At 40.9% G+C, this 14,255-nt stretch overlaps 1 protein-coding gene across 11 annotated transcripts in view; it reads left to right on the plus strand.

Annotated features, from left to right (window-relative positions):
* Positions 1–14,255, plus strand: part of Abl (tyrosine-protein kinase Abl) — a 400,776-nt gene that overhangs the window by 301,760 nt on the left and 84,761 nt on the right. For all 11 annotated transcript variants that reach the window (XM_071664774.1, XM_071664769.1, XM_071664771.1 and 8 more), the window contains 2 exons: positions 6,281–6,452; positions 14,066–14,178. In XM_071664774.1, coding sequence (XP_071520875.1) covers positions 6,281–6,452; positions 14,066–14,178 — 285 coding nt within the window. The remainder of the gene's footprint in view (positions 1–6,280; positions 6,453–14,065; positions 14,179–14,255) is intronic.

A 14,255-nucleotide genomic window follows, 5' to 3' on the forward strand; every position in this document is an offset into this window, starting at 1 on the left:
GGGTTGTCATTTCAGGTGTGGTGGGGTGGCGACGGGAATGAATAAGGGCAGACAGTATGAATTATGTACATGTGTATATATGTATATGTGTGTGTGTGTATATATATGTATACGATGATATGTATAGGTATGTATATGTGCGTGTGTGGACGTGTATATATATATATATTTTTTTTGTCGCTGTCTCCCGTGTTTGCGAGGTAGCGCAAGGAAACAGATGAAAGAAATGGCCCAACCCACCCCCATACACAATGTATACACACACACGTCCACACACGCAAATATACATACCTATACATCTCAATGTACACATATATATACATACACAGACACGTACATATATACCCATGCACACAATTCACACTGTCTGCCCCCATTCACTTCCATCGCCACCTCGCCACACATGGAATACCTTCCCCCTCCCCCTCATGTGTGCGAGGTAGCACTAGGAAAAGACAACAAAGGCCCCATTCGTTCACACTCATTTTCTAGCTGCCACGCAATAATGCCCGAAACCACAGCTCCCTTTCCACATCCAGGCCCCACACAACTTTCCATGGTTTACCCCAGACGCTTCACATGCCCTGATTCAATCCACTGACAGCACGTCAACCCCGGTATACCACATTGATCCAATTCACTCTATTCCTTGCCCTCCTTTCACCCTCCTGCATGTTCAGGCCCCGATCACACAAAATCTTTTTCACTCCATCTTTCCACCTCCAATTTGGTCTCCCACTTCTCCTTGTTCCCTCCACCTCCGACACATATATCCTCTTGGTCAATCTTTCCTCACTCATTCTCTCCATGTGCCCAAACCATTTCAAAACACCCTCTTCTGCTCTCTCAACCGCGCTCTTTTTATTTCCACACTCTCTTACCCTTACATTACTTACTCGATCAAACCACCTCACACCACACATTGTCCTCAAACATCTCATTTCCAGCACATCCACCCTCCTGCGCACAACTCTAACCATCACGCCTCGCAACCATACAACATTGTTGGAACCACTATTCCTTCAAACATAGCCATTTTGCTTTCCGAGATAATGTTCTCGACTTCTACACATTCTTCAAGGCTCCCAGGATTTTCGCCCCCTCCCCCACCCTATGATTCACTTCCGCTTCCATGGTTCCATCCGCTGCCAGATCCACTCCCAGATATCTAAAACACTTTACTTCCTCCAGTTTTTCTCCATTCAAACTTACCTCCCAATTGACTTGACCCTCAACCCTACTGTACCTAATAACCTTGCTCTTATTCACATTTACTCTTAACTTTCTTCTTTCACACACTTTACCAAACTCAGTCTTTCAAACTATACGCCATTTCCCGCGTTAGCGAGGTAGCGCTAAGAACAGAGGACCGGGCCTGTGAGGGAATATCCTCACCTGGCCCCCCTCTCTGCTCCTTTTGAAAAAAAAAAGAGGGGGGAGGATTTCCAGCCCCCCGCACCCTCCCCCTTTAGTCGCCCTCTACGACACGCAGGGAACACGTGAGAAGCATTCCCTCTCCCCCATCCCCGGGGACAATACACACACACACACACACATATATATATATATATATTTTTTTTTTTTCTTTTGCTTTGTCGCTGTCTCCCGCGTTTGCGAGTTAGCGCAAGGAAACAGACGAAAGAAATGGCCCAACCCACCCCCATACACATGCCTTGATTCAATCCACTGACAGCACGTCAACCCCGGTATACCACATCGCTCCAATTCACTCTATTCTTTGCCCTCCTTTCACCCTCCTGCATGTTCAGGCCCCGATCACACAAAATCTTTTTCACTCCATCTTTCCACCTCCAATTTGGTCTCCCTCTTCTCCTCGTTCCCTCCACCTCCGACACATATATCCTCTTGGTCAATCTTTCCTCACTCATTCTCTCCATGTGACCAAACCATTTCAAAACACCCTCTTCTGCTCTCTCAACCACGCTCTTTTTATTTCCACACATCTCTCTTACCCTTACGTTACTTACTCGATCAAACCACCTCACACCGCACATTGTCCTCAAACATCTCATTTCCAGCACATCCATCCTCCTGCGCACAACTCTATCCATAGCCCACGCCTCGCAACCATACAACATTGTTGGAACCACTATTCCTTCAAACATAGCCATTTTTGCTTTCTGAGATAATGTTCTCGACTTCCACACATTCTTCAAGGCTCCCAGAATTTTCGCCCCCCTCCCCCACCCTATGATCCACTTCCGCTTCCATGGTTCCATCCGCTGCCAGATCCACTCCCAGATATCTAAAACACTTCACTTCCTCCAGTTTTTCTCCATTCAAACTCACCTCCCAATTGACTTGACCCTCAACCCTACTGTACCTAATAACCTTGCTCTTATTCACATTTACTCTTAACTTTCTTCTTTCACACACTTTACCAAACTCAGTCACCAGCTTCTGCAGTTTCTCACATGAATCAGCCACCAGCGCTGTATCATCAGCGAACAACAACTGACTCACTTCCCAAGCTCTCTCATCCCCAACAGACTTCATACTTGCCCCTCTTTCCAAAACTCTTGCATTCACCTCCCTAACAACCCCATCCATAAACAAATTAAACAACCATGGAGACATCACACACCCCTGCCGCAAACCTACATTCACTGAGAACTAATCACTTTCCTCTCTTCCTACACGTACACATGCCTTACATCCTCGATGAAAACTTTTCACTGCTTCTAACAACTTGCCTCCCACACCATATATTCTTAATACCTTCCACAGAGCATCTCTATCAACTCTATCATATGCCTTCTCCAGATCCATAAATGCTACATACAAATCCATTTGCTTTTCTAAGTATTTCTCACATACATTCTTCAAAGCAAACACCTGATCCACACATCCTCTACCACTTCTGAAACCACACTGCTCTTCCCCAATCTGATGCTCTGTACATATACATATATACACATACATATCCCGGGGATTGGGGAGGAAGAACACCCCCTACGCACCCCCTGCATTTCATAGATGGCTACCAAAGGGAGAGAGCATGGGGCTGGAAATCCTCCTCTCTCTTTTTTTTTTTTTTCAAAAGAAGGAGCAGAGAGGGGGGCCAGGTGAGGATATTCCCTCAAAGGCCCGGTTCTCTGTTCTTAGCGCTACCTCACTAACGTGGGCAATGGCGAATAGTTTGAAAGAAAATATATAAATATATTTTCTTTTCTTTCATACTATTCGCCATTTCCCGCGTCAGCGAGGTAGCGTTAAGAACAGAGGACTGGGCCTCTGAGGAAACATCCTCATCCAGCCCCCTTCTCTGTTCCTTCCTTTGGAAAAAAAAAAAAAAAAAAAAAAAAAAAAAAAAAAAAAAAAAAGAGGGGAGGATTTCCAGCCACCCGCTCCCTTCCCTTTTAGTCGCCTTCTACGACACGCAGGGAATACGTGGGAAGTATTCTTTCTCCCCTATCCCCAGGGATATATATATATATATATATATATATATATATATATACTGGAGGAAGTGAAGTGTTTTAGATATCTGGGAGTGGATCTGTCAGCGGATGGAACCATGGAAGCGGAAGTGGATCATAGGGTGGGGGAGGGGGCGAAAATTTTGGGAGCCTTGAAAAATGTGTGGAAGTCGAGAACATTATCTCGGAAAGCAAAAATGGGTATGTTTGAGGGAATAGTGGTTCCAACAATGCTGTATGGTTGCGAGGCGTGGGCTATGGATAGAGATGTGCGCAGGAGGATGGATGTGCTGGAAATGAGATGTTTGAGGACAATGTGTGGTGTGAGGTGGTTTGATCGAGTAAGTAACGTAAGGGTAAGAGAGATGTGTGGAAATAAAAAGAGCGTGGTTGAGAGAGCAGAAGAGGGTGTTTTGAAATGGTTTGGGCACATGGAGAGAATGAGTGAGGAGAGATTGACCAAGAGGATATATGTGTCGGAGGTGGAGGGAACGAGGAGAAGAGGGAGACCAAATTGGAGGTGGAAAGATGGAGTGAAAAAGATTTTGTGTGATCGGGGCCTGAACATGCAGGAGGGTGAAAGGAGGGCAAGAAATAGAGTGAATTGGAGTCATGTGGTATACAGGGGTTGACGTGCTGTCAGTGGATTGAAGCAAGGCATGTGAAGCGTCTGGGGTAAACCATGGAAAGCTGTGTAGGTATGTATATTTGCGTGTGTGGACGTGTGTATGTACATGTGTATGGGGGGGGGTTGGGCCATTTCTTTCGTCTGTTTCCTTGCGCTACCTCGCAAACGCGGGAGACAGCGACAAAGTATAAAAAAAAAAAAAAAAAAAATATATATATATATATATATATATATATATATATATATATATATATATATATACACACGTCCACACACGCACATATACATACCTATACATATCATCGTGTACATATATATACACACACAGACATATGCATATATACACATGTACATAATTCATACTGTCTGCCCTTATCCATTCCCGTCGCCACCCCGCCACACATGAAATGACAACCCCCTCCCCCCTGCATGTGCATGAGGTAGCGCTAGGAAAAGACAACATAGGCCACATTCGTTCATGCTCAGTCTCTAGCTGTCATGTATAATGCACCGAAACCACAGCTCCCTTTCCACATCCAGGCCCCACAAAACTTTCCATGGTTTACCCCGGATGCTTCACATGCCCTGGTTCAATCCATTGACAGCACGTCGACCCCGGTATACCACATCGTTCCAATTCACTCTATTCCTTGCATGCCTTTCACCCTCCTGCATGTTCGGGCCCCAATCACTCAAAATCCTTTTCACTCCATCTTTCCACCTCCAATTTGGTGTCCCACTTCTCCTTGTTCCTTCCACCTCTGACACTTATATCCTCTTTGTCAGTCTTTCCTCACTCATTCTCTCCATGTGACCAAAGCATTTCAAAACACCCTCTTCTGCTCTCTCAACCACACTCTTTTTATTACCACACATCTCACTTACCCTATTATTACTTACTTGACCAAACCACCTCACACCACATATTGTCTTCAAACATCTCATTTCCAGCACGTCCACCCTCCTCCGCACAACTCTATCTATAGCCCACGCCTCACAACCATATAACATTGTTGGAACCACTATTCCTTCAAACATACCCATTTTTGCTTTCCAAGATAACGTTCTCACCTTCCCCACATTTTTCAACGCTCCCAGAACTTTCGCCCCCTCCCCCCACCCTATGACTCATTTCCACTTCCATGGTTCCATCCACTGCCAAATCCACTCCCAGATATCTAAAACACTTCACTTCCTCCTGTTTTTCTCCATTCAAACTTACCTCCCAGTTGACTTGTCCCTCAACCCTACTATACCTAATAACCTTGATCTTATTCACATTTACTCTCAGCTTTCTTCCTTCACACACTTTACAAAACTCAGTCACCAGCTTCTACAGCTTCTCGCCCGAATCAGCCACCAGCACTGTATCATCAGCGAACAACAACTGACTTACCTCCCAAACTCTCGCATCTACAACAGATTGCATACTGATCCCTCTTTCCAAAACTCTAGCATTCCCCTTAATCGCTGTTTCCCATGTCAGCGAGGCAGCTCCAGGAAACAGACGATGAGAATGGCCCATCCACTCATATACACACATATATATATACATAAATGCCCGTACTCAAACATATACATATACACACATACAAAGACATAATCATATATACATATGTACACATTTTTTTTTTTTCCAAGAAAGGAACAGAGAAGGGGGCCAAATGAGGATATTCTCTCGAAGGCTCAGTCCTCTGTTTTTATTGCTACCTCGCTTATGCAGAAAATGGCGAATATGTATGAAAAAAATGTATATATACATATCTACCTCGCAAACGTGGGAGACAGCGACAAAGCAAAAAAAAAAAAAAAAAACATATCTTTACATATGTACATACATATACTACAGCTCCTTATCCACATCCAGGCCCAACAGACCTTTCCTTGGATTTTATCCCCAGATTTTTCATTATTACTGGCATGCTTCATGGTGCTTACTTGTTTTTTCAGGCATTGTATTTCTGTTCTTTAATTACATAATTTCCTTTATAATGGAAATTTAGGTCATTGAACCTCAAACCTTGGTTTGATGTTTGATATATAATTTCAGCCATATGGATTGTTGACTATAGTCTTTTAGAAATCTTAATACTGTATGTTGGTATACATCTATTACATGAAAATATCCTGGTTTTCATTTGTCTTTGTTTCTTTTTTGCTATTTCCTATTTCATTTTACCATTCAAAAATTTTAGAATGCTATTTTTTACAGGGACCTGGCAGCTAGAAATTGCTTAGTTGGTGAAAACCACTTGGTCAAGGTAGCAGATTTTGGGCTTGCACGGCTCATGAGGGACGATACCTACACAGCCCATGCTGGAGCAAAGTTTCCCATCAAGTGGACAGCACCAGAGGGCCTTGCATATAATAAATTCTCCACAAAGGTAATATTTTGTTTTTAAAGTAATGATTACAACACATTATATGAAAAGAATTCTCTTGTATGGGTGGATGTTATATTTGATTGTTAAAGATAGATTACATTGATATGTTTTGTTTTATAATGTTCTAGTAATTATGGTATAAACATTGTATATTATATGAAGTGAGGTGTAGGCAGTAGATAAGGCTTTGCGGAGTAGGGTGATGTGTTGGAAATAAAATGTTTTAGGACAATTTTTGGTGTAAGGTGGTTTGATTGAGTAGTAATGAAAGGGTAAGACATGTGTGGTAATGAAAAGAGTGATGTTAAGAGAGAAAAGGTTTTTTAAGGAGGATATATGTGTCAGAAGTGGAGGGAACAATGGGAATGGGGAGACCAAATTGGAGATGTAAGGATGGAGTGAAAAAAATTTTGGGTGATTGGGGCCTGAACATGCAGGAGGGTGAAAGCTGTGAATGGTGTAGAATAAATTGGAATGATATAGTATACTTGAGTTGATGTGCTATTAATGGACTGAACTAAAGCACGTGAAGGGTCCAAGTTGAATTATGGATAATTCTGTGGGGTGTGGTTGTGGATAAGTGGCTATGGTTTCGATGCCTTACACATGACACTAAAGAATGGATGTGAGAAAAATATGAATTGTTTTATATTTAAGTTTTTATGTTGAGATTAGATCAAGAAGAATGGCAAGGGACAGTTTTGAAGGTTTGTTGAATGTGTTTGATGATTGAGTGGCAGATATAGGGTGTTTTGGTCGAGGTGGTGTGCAAAGTGAGAGGGTCAGGGAGAATGATTTGGTAAACAGAGAAGAGGTAGTAAAAGCTTTGCGGAAGATGAAAGCCGGCAAGGCCACGGGTTTGGATGGTATTGCAGTGGAATTTATTAAAAAAAGGGGTGACAGTATTGTTGACTGGTTGGTAAGGTTATTTAATGTGTGTATGACTAATGGTGAGGTGCCTGAGGATTGGAGGAATGCTTGCATAGTGCCATTGTACAAAGGCAAAGGGGATAAAAGTGAGTGCTCATATTACAGAGGTATAAGTTTGTTGAGTATTCCTGGGAAATGATATGGGAGGGTATTGATTGAGAGGGTGAAGGCATGTACAGAGCATCAGATTGGGGAAGAGCAGTGTGGTTTCAGAAATGGTAGAGGATGTGTGGATCAGGTGTTTGCTTTGAAGAATGTATGTGAGAAATATGTAGAAAAGCAAATGGATTTGTATGTAGCATTTATGGATCTGGAGAAGGCATATGATAGAGTTGATAGAGATGCTCTGTGGAAGGTATTAAGAATATATGGTGTGGGGAGGCAAGTTGTTAGAAGCAGTGAAAAGTTTTTATCGAGGATGTAAGGCAGTGTATGTGTAGGAAGAGAGGAAAGTGATTGGTTCTCAGTGAATGTTGGTTTGCGGCAGAGGTGTATGATGTCTCCATGGTTGTTTAATTTGTTTATGGATGGGGTTGTTAGGGAGGTGAATGCAAGAGTTTTGGAAAGAGGGGCAAGTATGCAGTCTATTGTGGATGAGAGAGCTTGGGAAGTGATTCAGTTGTTGTTCACTGATGATACAGCGCTGGTGGCTGATTCGTGTGAGAAACTGCAGAAGCTGGTGACTGAGTTTGGTAAAGTGTGTGAAAGAAGAAAGCTGAGAGTAAATGTGAATAAGAGCAAGGTTATTAGGTACAGTAGGGTCGAGGGACAAGTCAGTTGGGAGGTAAGTTTGAATGGAGATAAACTGGTGGAAGTGAAGTGTTTTAGATATCTGAGAGTGGATTTGGCAGCAGATGGAACCATGGAAGCGGAAGTGAATCATAGGGTGGGGAGGGGGCGAAAGTTCTTGGAGCATTGAAGAATGTGTGGAAGTCGACAGTATTATATCGGAAAGCAAAAATGTGTATGTTTGAAGGAATAGTGGTTCCAACAATGTTATATGGTTGCGAGGTGTGGGCTATAGATAGAGTTGTGCGGAGGAGGATGGATGTGCTGGAAATGAGATGTCTGAGGACAATATGTGGTGTGAGGTGGTTTGATCGAGTAAGTAATAATAAGGTAAGAGAGATGTGTGGTAATAAAGAGAATGTGGTTGAGAGAGCAGAAGAGGGTGTTTTGAAATGGTTTGGTCACAAGGAGAGAATGAGTGAGGAAAGATTGACAAAGAGGATATATGTGTCAGAGGTGGAGGGAACGAGGAGAAGTGGGAGACCAAATTGGAGGTGGAAAGATGGAGTGAAAAAGATTTTGAGTGATCGGGGCCTGAACATGCAGGAGGGTGAAAGGCGTGCAAGGAATAGAGTGAATTGGAACTGTGTGGTATACCGGGGTCGACATGCTGTCAATGGATTGAACCAGGGCGTGTGAAGCGTCTGGGGTAAACCATGGAAAGTTCTCTGGGGCCTGGATGTGGAAAGTGAGCTATGGTTTCAGTGCATTATACATGACAGCTAGAGACTGAGTGTGAACGAATGAGGCCTTTGTTGTCTTTTCCTAGCACTACCTCACGCACATGCGGGGGGGAGGGGGTTGTTATTTCATGTGTGGTGGGGTGGAGATGGGAATGAATAAAGGCAGACAGTATTAATTATGTACATGTGTATATATGTATATGTCTGTGTGTGTATATATATATATGTATACGTTGAGATGTATAGGTATGTATATTTGCGCGTGTAGATGTGTGTGTATATACATGTGTATGTGGGTGGGTTGGGCCATTCTTTCGTCTGTTTCCTTGCACTACCACGCTAATGTGGGAGACAGCAACAAAGCAAAATAAATTGAAAGATAAATAAAGTGTCCTCAAAAATGGAGAAAAATTATTTGGAAAGAAGTTCAGAGTGAAATAGAGTAAACCTAAAGGTAACTAGAAAATTACTTAAAGGAAGTGAGAAGATATGTTGATCTCATGCCTTTCACTTTGGTCCTGTGTGACCTCTCTTATTTTTTGCACCCTTCAGTTTCTTGCTTTGAATACAGCTATCTTATTCTCATTGCCCTGAGGCCTTCATTCTTGCATATATGCCTTCAATTCACTTCTCTGTATGTTGCTGTCTCTTGTACCCTGTATGTGCTTATACCTTTTCAACTTTACTTTTCTTATTCACAGACTGACTGGTGACTGTTCAAGTTTGGTCTGTACAGTTTCATTCCTTAACCCTTTCAGTGTGAAGTAGATTTTTTAGGGCCTCCCCCAGTGTGCAAAAGAAAAAGCATTCTTTTTTCCTCCAACGTGGAAAGGTACTCAAACTTATAATTTTTTTTAAGAATTAAGACATTCATTCTGTGTGTAGGAAAGACATTACCTTTTCAATTGGCCCATCCTATGTATGCAAGGTATTTTCAGTTATATTTCAAAACTTTTATTAACTAGTTTATGATTAGTGCAGAAAAATTAGTAGAAGCTTTTTTTTTTGTATGAATTAAGAGTTAAGCACTTTTTTTCTTCATACATATTTGCCATTTCCCTCATTTGCAAGTTAGCATTAAGAACAGAGGGCTGAGCCTTAGAGGGACTATCCTCACTCCCCCATTCTCTGTTCCTTCTTTTTTTTCTTGATTTCTTTTAAGGAAAAACACATTATTTAGTAAAATGGCCAATCCAAAATAAAGGCAGTGTGGGTGTGGAATGAGTTTCACATAGCATTGGCCACTACAGATGTGATAAGTTTCTAGAAAGGGCACACAACTGCCCATTGAGGGCACTAGCATGTTACCGGTGCCTCGGCAGTTCTGGTGACTTTTTTTTTTTTTTTTGATTGCCATCTATGGCCTGTCAACAGTTGCAAAGAATTCAGCTTAGGGCAGGATAGCACATCCTATCAAGGATAGTAGTGCCTAACTATGCCTGCTGCAGTCATGAACAACAGCACCTAAAGGATTAAGAAATGGTCCTTTCCTCAGCAATCTCATTTCCAAGTCAATCAGTCTTTCTTCTTCACTAGCTTGATACCCATATTGTTGTTACTTACAGTGGATTAGCAGTACTGTTGTGTTGAATACTCCTATCTTTATTTTAAGTTTAATTTTTGTCCTAGCTAACTTTCTTTCTTCACTACATCTCACATGGCTTCGCAGTGCCTCTATTCCTCCTGTTAGTGTCTGCATCTTACAGTATTGCTCATCAGATGTAATTTCTTAAAGCAAATAGACAAATTTTTCAACTAACCTTACTAACCTTAATCTCTGCTGATTACCATTTTTTGTCATCCTTGCACTGATTTGAATTCTGAAGTTGTGTGTCTTATGTCTCCATCCTTCTTACCATTCCAGTAACACCAACTGTGCATCTACTACATATATCTTAGTAGCAAAATCTTGAACTCCAGAGACCTTTCTCTTGCACCCCTGTCCTTACTCAACTGAACTTATTATGTGGCCAAGAAAATGTTGAAGGATGTTAGTTAGAGTTACATACCTCTGTTTCATCCTACTTTTCTTTCTGAACCAGTCGCTGCACACCAGACATTGTTCCTCAGTGATTATACTTTCTGCAAATGCACTCCATAGTTCTGGTCCATTCTCTGTATTCCTTCTCTCCATACCAAGTCATATGCAATTAACAGATGAGAAAAGTATGTAAACCCTTATTCCTGGGGATATGGTTGAACAAATACTACATACATATCTCCTTCGTGTTATAAAAGACAGTTAACAGGTTGAAGTTGAGGGCTGGAAACCCTTCCTTCTTTTCGATTACTTTCTGAAAACAGTAACATGACAAGTGGGGCCACAGAGGCTCAGGCTTGGGTGCCTGAATGAGCATGGGTTTATAATGGATGAACAGAAAGGAGAGACAGGTGTTATGTATGATGAGAAAAGCCTGAATGTTGCTCTGATTGAAATGAACTTGAAGGGGAAGGGAGTATATTAGCTTGGGAATGTTCATAGGATAAAGTCAAGGATTAGTGAGAGGTCAAGACAGAAAAATAGGGAAAGCACTTTTGAAGAGGAATGTTCTAAGGCTGTGTTAGAGAATGTAAGGAAATGATTTTAGGGTTAATGTGAGTAAGAATGCAAGTAAAATATGAGAGCTAAGTAAGTGATAGCACTTATGAATTGTGTAATGAGAAGAGTGAAAAAGAGAGGAATATATTCTGGAAGGAAATGGGTATGTGCTTTAGCAGATTTGATCTAGTGGATCAAAGTATCAGGTGATCCACATTCAAAGTTGGGTGGGAAGGCAATTGAGGATACAATTTTTATTCATGGGATCCTTGGTGTAAATGAAATGAGGTAAAGGTTTTCATATTATGTGCCGATAGAGGACTGGTGATCAGGAATACATGGTGTTGTGTAAGAAAATGTACTTACCTAAGTATATGTGGATGAATGGGTTGGAATTCAACAGGCTTTGATGGATTATGTGCTTAGTTTCAGAGGTAGCTTAGGAAAGTTTGTGTTGATATGAACTTGCATAGATGAAATTTCTGATTGGTTCATAGAGGAAGTAAATGTGGAAGTTGATGATGAGTTTAGGGAAAGAGGAAATGAAGTACATGAGAAAGAAGTGGTGAAAGTGAACAAGCTTAGAAAAGTGGCTTGTGTGTAAAGATACCTTTAGAACGGTGTCATATAAGAAGTAGGGAGCTCCGTAGCCCAGTTGTTTAGGGGGCCCTGAGAAAGGGAATATCAGAATTTTTATATTATTCCTGTTCCAGTACCTTAGATTAGCCCTGAAAATAAGATCCAACTTGCCTCGATGGGTGCCTGAAAATAAGAGAAGACGACTTTCCTTAAAGTATCTGACTTTCATGGATAGGAACTAAATTATGAGGATAGAACTTTTCTTAGATTGTCCGAAGGCCCAGTAGCTTTGGGGCCCCCTGAAAATGAGAAGATTTGACTTTCCTTAAATTATCATTGCTTTTATTACTTCACGATAATGTTAGGATTGCCAGATGTTTGGAAATGTGTGAAGACTATAATTTTACTTAGAAATATATATGGTATATACTAATCATGGTTTCATTACATTTTTCAAAGATGTACTAGAGGGTATAAGAGCTGAGAATATTTTGGCCCCAGGGCCCCAGAATCCATAGTACATCACTGCTGGAGAGATTGGTTTAGTTTGAGAATTAAACTAGATGAGTGAAAGAGAAGTTGAGGGTATTTAGTACATCACTGCTGGAGAGATTGGTTTAGTTTGAGAATTAAACTAGATGAGTGAGAGAAGTTGAGGGTATTTAGGAAAGCATACCTCAGCTTGTTGATGAAGGTGGGATGTGGACCTATGAGAAAGGGTAGGGAGTCGAGGAATGATATAAGTTAGTAGCGGAAGAGAAAAAGAAGTTGTGTACCTGAGGAGTGTTAGTGGTATGGGGGAATACCACAGGATGTAAGTCAGCATAGCATGTAGACTTCGTATGCCTGTACAGCATTCTTTTATCCTACTCAATTTCTATCATGATTATCTCATTTTTTCTTAACCAGCTTTGTTATATGTTTCTGCAGTTTCTTTTAACCTTCTATTTAGATTCCTTTGTTCAAATTTCATCATTTTTATTTTTTACATTATGCAAGTTCTATTGTGATTATCTCATTTTTGTTTAACCAGTTTCTTGAATTGACATTTTTTTAAATCACTATGGAATATTAAAAAAAAGGGTTCTTTGTTGTATATTTTACCTTTTCGGCAGCTCGTTCATCAGCTATTGCTGCTTCACCTGTGACTCGAACATTTTGCAAGCTGTATCTTATAAATCTACTGAATCAGACATGACTTGCTGTGAAGTTCTTGATGTAATCCTCTCTCATTTGCTCCTTCAAAGTCTCTAAAAGACTTCTAGCCTTCATCTGAACTGTTAGTAAGCTTAGCATCGGGAACTTCATTTTGTGGATGGACCCATGTTGTTGCTTTGTTATTATCATATACTTCATGCTTGCCGAACCTTTCATTGCTTCACATATTTTTTCTTTGTCCATTGAAATTGTGGAGACTGTTAGATGGGACAACTGTAGATCATGTTCAGTTACTTCACTTTTTTCCAACATATTGGGTGATTACCTTTGTTTCCAATTCCATGCTGAGCGTGTTCCTCAGCTTCTTGCCAGATCTATCAGCATGTGATGGGTTTTTCCTCTTGCTCGTTATCTCCTTTGGGGTTTAGATACAAAAATGGTTTAATCCAGTATGGAAATTCGTTAGATTCATTTGAATAATGTGTGCTTACTGAAAGGTGACTGAGAGATGCTATTTATACACAATGCCAGGATATTGTCTGACAGTCGCTGTCGTATGCACTTACCCATTAGCACTGGCAGATATTCGACCAAGTGTGATTTTTACATTTATGTATATTTTTTATTGATATTTTTTCAGGTTGATGTACGGATGGTTGAAAATTGCATAGGTCGTAAGTAGGGTAGAGCTTGTATGTATATTGTTTGTGTGTGTGTGTGTGTGTGTGTGTGTGTGTGTGTGTGTGTGTGTGTGTGTGTGTTGGGGAATAGACAAACAGCTTGCATTCATTAGGAAATCTGTTGAGCAGTATAGATGAATATTATTTGTTGTTCATTACCTAGATTAGAGCAATATAGGAAATTTTTAATGGAGATATATCAGCTGCTGATGAAATCTTTTCACAGCTTTCCTTAATTTGATATTTAATTTTCAGTCTGATGTGTGGGCGTTTGGCATCCTATTGTGGGAGTTTGCAACTTATGGAGTATCTCCATACCCGGGAGTGGATCTCACCAATGTTTATCATTTGCTGGAGTCTGGCTACAGGTATGAGTTTTCTGAAAGTGATCTGAAAATGGGTGATACTGATACCTTAGGATTTTTCATATTGCATAAGATGTAAA

This window comes from Panulirus ornatus, chromosome 9 (genome assembly GCF_036320965.1).
Source record: "Panulirus ornatus isolate Po-2019 chromosome 9, ASM3632096v1, whole genome shotgun sequence".
Lineage (NCBI taxonomy): Eukaryota > Metazoa > Arthropoda > Malacostraca > Decapoda > Palinuridae > Panulirus > Panulirus ornatus.